We start from the raw sequence: 4,889 nt of genomic DNA on the forward strand, positions 1-4,889 counted from the left end.
ACGTTATTTATTACTTTTCTGACGAGAACGAACATACTGCATTGAAGATCGTAAAAGTAGCCTAGAGAAAAATAAGAGATAGAAATAGTACGTTTCCTAGTTGGCTGCAACATATTCACTTTCAGACAGTTAAAATAGTTTGCTTGATCACAGTGTTGTAGTCGGTTTGATTGATCGCCTCTGTCATTGCACAGTGAGAAATGATGATCATTGAAATCCATTGACATAATAATGAAACTGCTGACAGAAAGCTCGTTCCCGCGTCTGGATTTCTCGCGGGCGACCCGGAGTAGCTGTTACCTGAATTCCACCTGCAGGCGTCACATCCACTTGTCACACACATACCCACATTTTCACACGGTTCCAGTGAGCGCGCATCTCTCTCACACACACTCTCCACTCGATAGCAATCGGATTCCACCGATGTATCGCGGACGACTCCGGCGAATCGTTGTAACGTGCGCGCCTCACACATATTAGGTCGGCTCACACCTTCTCTTCCGTGACTTTGATGGGGACTTGGACAACAGGGAGGGAAAATGCCTGTGATGAAAGGATTACTTGCGCCGCAGAACACGTTTCTGGACACCATAGCCACACGGTTTGACGGCACACGTAAGTTTGTTCTCTTTCTCTTTGATGCTTAATGGGACCTTAACCAATATCCCGTTAGGCTATTCGTTCAGTCCCAACCCGTTTGTTGCACTTGCTTTCTAAGATTTAGATTTATGGCTATTGCTAAATCAATTGGTATTAGTCATAATATGTATATTTCTTCCAAAGCAGCCAGTGAAATCAAATCACAAAGTAACAGTAGAGCAAGTTAATGCAGGTAGGATATATTTTGAAAAGAAATTTTTCTCTTCAAAATGGAATAGCCTATGTTTAGTTGCTCATGGTGCACAGGGCTATATGCTATATCTGTGTGGTATATGCTATAGCCTAGTTAAAAGACTTGTTCAATTTGTTGGCACAGAACAGTTTTTAGACACTGTATAATGGAGATGGGCGCGAGCGCTAACCTATTGGTCTACTCCCGCTGCAAAGTTCAGCACCACGGACAGCGAATCACCCTCACTAGAATTTCCCCTTTTTAAATTGTTTTATTTCACCTTTATTTAACCAGGTAGGCTAGTTGAGAACAATTTCTAATTTACAACTGCGACCTGGCCAAGATAAAGCAAAGTATTGCGACACAAACAACAACACAGAGTTACACATGGAATAAACCGTTTTCGACGCGCGCCCTCTCAAGCGCTCCTAAACAACAATCATTTGAAGTTACATTTCTAAACCTAGAGAATAGTCTACTTTGTAAGCAAGTTAACAAATATCCTTGTTCCAATGTGACACATTTCCCAACAGTCATTAATCCTTACACAAAAACAGTTGTGATAGTGATATATTCAGACAAACACATTAAGTAAAATGAACATTTCTTATTTCCGCTCTCTGACTTCCAAGTCCCGCGGTGAAGCTCTGACAGTAGCAGTCGCATCTATCCAAATGAATGAATTGGTCAGCGGCACCTACAGCAGGGGAGTTCGCTTCCCTAGGCAGAGGCACACGCAGGGCTCTTTAGAACGGCCGCTTTCTCTCTTTCTCTCGAAAAGCAACTCATTTGCAGTCACGGACCAGGGTGTTGATATAACCAACCTTTGTCTCTGAGAAGTCTGTTAGTTTAGAGTGCAGTTTAATGTTGCTTGTTCTATTGCATTAACTCTACAATTAGCCTGGGCCAGAAGTAGCCTGGTCCCATATATGTTTCTGCTCTCTTGCCATCTCCTTATGGAATTGTCATACCATGTCATATTCAGACCAAGTGTTTCTGAATCTTTAACTGGTCACAGAAAGGAGATGGCGCTCACTTTGGGTAGCCTAGACTAACAGGGTTAGGCCTATACTGTTGGCGTATTTATTATTATTTATTGTGTCTCAGCATTGCTCATTTCATGTCACCCTAATAATAACAATCAATCTTAACTGATTCACAATCTTCTTCAGTGGTGGCTCCGACTTTGGCTTGCTGTAATTGGTCAAAACCAGACAGTCTTATATAGGTAGCCTGCCATGGTATGTCTCCTTTTCCTGGAAGGAACCAGCTGTTTTTCCATTGCTCTTATTCTGCTGTGTGAGTTGATAAATTACTCTAACTCTTATGGAGTTACCGCAGACTACAATAGTCCATACCAATTTATTCCAGACTTCATAAACAAATAGCCGGACGATTGAGTGTCACACCATGCTGCAGATGTGGAGGGTAGGATAGATTTGAAGCTGTTTCGGAGGGACAGCAGGTAGCTACGTCCATGTCCCAAACGTCACCCTGTTCCTTTATTATACTGCACTATAAAGGGAATAGGGTGCCATTTGGGATGCACACAATCCCACATCTTAATGGTCCCACTATGGAATTGAGGCTTAATAACCAATACAGTACTGCAGTGAGCTTCACTACAGCACCCCAATGAACACACCACTGTCCTTGAGCGGCAGCAGCCAGGAACCTGGTATTAACAGGGGTTGGAACTGGACGGGGGAAAAATGGAAGCAGTGGAGCCTGACCAGACAAATTGGGTCTGGTGGCTGGTGCCCTGATCTGACCAGAGATGTGGGCCCAGATGAACAGGAAGAGGAAAGAACTGTCAACTGGCTGACATTGTTTGGATTGGCCCCTTAGAGATGTCTACATTGAAAATAATGGACTCAACCTTGTAACGATATGCGACAGGACAGGTGTCCCCTACAGGTTCTACTAAGTGTCCTCAGACTGTATGTACACTGTATGTAAACTGGTTTACACCTGGGGCTGCAGAAGATAATTGGTAAACATTGTTGTTTTCATGTCAGGACTTCCAGTTGACTCTAATAGTTCAAACTTCAGTTTGTTGATTTTGAGACAAAACCTGCCAACTGAGGATCTGACTCAGGATCTGACATGACCACACGTGCGTGTGTGTGCGAGTGTGTGTGTGTGAACACGCAAAATTGGAACCAGAGGACATTGAACAGGCCATCTCATGAATAGAGCCCTCTCCATGGGTGCTAGTGCACGTCTAGCTGGTACATCATAAGAAAATATCAACGATCATGTGACATCATGATCATCATCCAGTCAAGTTTTGGGATATGTTATGTCATTTCAGGTACAAGTCATTACTCACTTTTGCAATGTGGAATACACTGACTCACATTCAGACTTAGCTTAAACATGGGAGACACTGTACAATAGAACTACACACTGTGTACAATAGGCCTACACGCTGTGTACAATAGGCCTACACGATGTGTACAATATGCCTACACACAGTGTACAATAGGCCTACACACGGTGTACAATAGGACTTCACACTGTGTACAATATGACTCCAACTTGACATGTAACTTCAGTGGTTAACATTGGAGATAGTTAATTGCCTAAATTGTTTACCCAAACTCCAAGTAGAATGTTGTGTAATATTTCCCATCATGCTCTTCTGTCACGACCGTTCTGCAGATTTTCCGCTCTCAGCAACACCAGGCAGGTAATTACAGCTAAGCACTGACACGCTTTCTCATATAGGTGTGTGAGTGTATGTGTGTCGGCTGTGGTACGGCCGCAGCGCCTGTGTGTGTCTGTACTTTTATGTGTGTGTGTGTGTGTGTGTGTGTGTGTGTGTGTGTGTGTGTGTGTGTGTGTGTGTGTGTGTGTGTGTGTGTGTGTGTGTGTGTGTGTGTGTGTGTGTGTGTGTGTGTGTGTGTGTGTGTGTGTGTGTGTGTGTGTGTGTGTGTGTGTGTGTGTGTGTGTGTGTGTGTGTGTGTGTGTGGGTGTGTGTCTATATGTGTATGTGTTATGAGAAGAGAGCAGGCAAGTCCCAGCCATTGATTAACTTTTCTTTAAAGAAACATCTCTAATTGAGCCGTTGGAAGATTCGCCTGGGGATTAGAGAATTACAGTAAATGAGTGTTTAAAGCTGGCACAGGTCTGGCTCAGGTCTGGCTCAGGTCTGGCACAGGTCTGGCTCAGGTCTGGCTCAGGTCTGGCACAGGTCTGGCACAGGTCTGGCACAGGTCTGGCTCAGGTCTGGCACAGGTCTGGCACAGGTCTGGCTCAGGTCTGGCTCAGGTCTGGCACAGGTCTGGCTCAGGTCTGGCTCAGGTCTGGCTCATGCTTTGCGAGAAGAACGATTCCCCAATAATCCTGTTTACATGGACACATCTGAAATCAGGCTACCTGGTGGGACTTTTGATAAAGCCATAAAATTGGCAATCAAACTAAATGTTCCACCACAGTGACCATGTTGTTTTTGCGAAGTCTATTTGATTGTGTGTTCAGACAGTTTGTATAAGAAAACTATTTATAAAATGCATACTTTCAGTTTTTCCAAGCTCACTTCACTCGCGCATAAAAGGGAGGTGCTAACGGTGCTGGCACATGTGCAGATCAAAGACACTGCTGGAACGCCGACTAAACTGTTTAAAATGAAATGTCGTAATAATTACCAAGACTGCTCAGAATACCAGGTGTTCTAATCGGCGTATGCTTACTTCGATTTGGACCTTACGCCGTTTAAGATAAACACAGTAAGGTGTACACATGACTAATGCCATACACATCCTGCTGCCGTAATCAGTTTAATATCGAATTATTAGTGTGCATGTAAACATACTCATAGAGATCACAGTGGTTCACCTCTCTGTGAAGTGGAATGGTACTGTGTGATGTTATGACTGCATCCCAAATGAAACCCTATTCCCTTTATAGTGCACTACTTTTGACCAGAGCTGTATGGTCCCTGGTCAAAAGTACTGCATTATATAGGGAATTTTGAGACGCAACCTATGTCTCTAAGTATTGACCTCTGACCTCATGATGACTCTCTGAGGTAATTATGAAGTTTGAAAACTTT

The 4,889-nt window shown here is 43.6% G+C and overlaps 1 protein-coding gene across 1 annotated transcript in view; it reads left to right on the forward strand.

Annotated features, from left to right (window-relative positions):
- The first annotated feature begins 295 nt into the window (after positions 1-295).
- The window catches only part of LOC129820144 (potassium voltage-gated channel subfamily H member 8-like), a 91,173-nt gene continuing 86,579 nt past the window's right edge, over positions 296-4,889 (forward strand). Inside the window, exon 1 of the mRNA XM_055877067.1 lies at positions 296-615. Coding sequence (XP_055733042.1) covers positions 540-615 — 76 coding nt within the window. The 5' untranslated portion in view covers positions 296-539. The remainder of the gene's footprint in view (positions 616-4,889) is intronic.

The sequence above is a fragment of the Salvelinus fontinalis genome, chromosome 22 (assembly GCF_029448725.1).
Source record: "Salvelinus fontinalis isolate EN_2023a chromosome 22, ASM2944872v1, whole genome shotgun sequence".
Lineage (NCBI taxonomy): Eukaryota > Metazoa > Chordata > Actinopteri > Salmoniformes > Salmonidae > Salvelinus > Salvelinus fontinalis.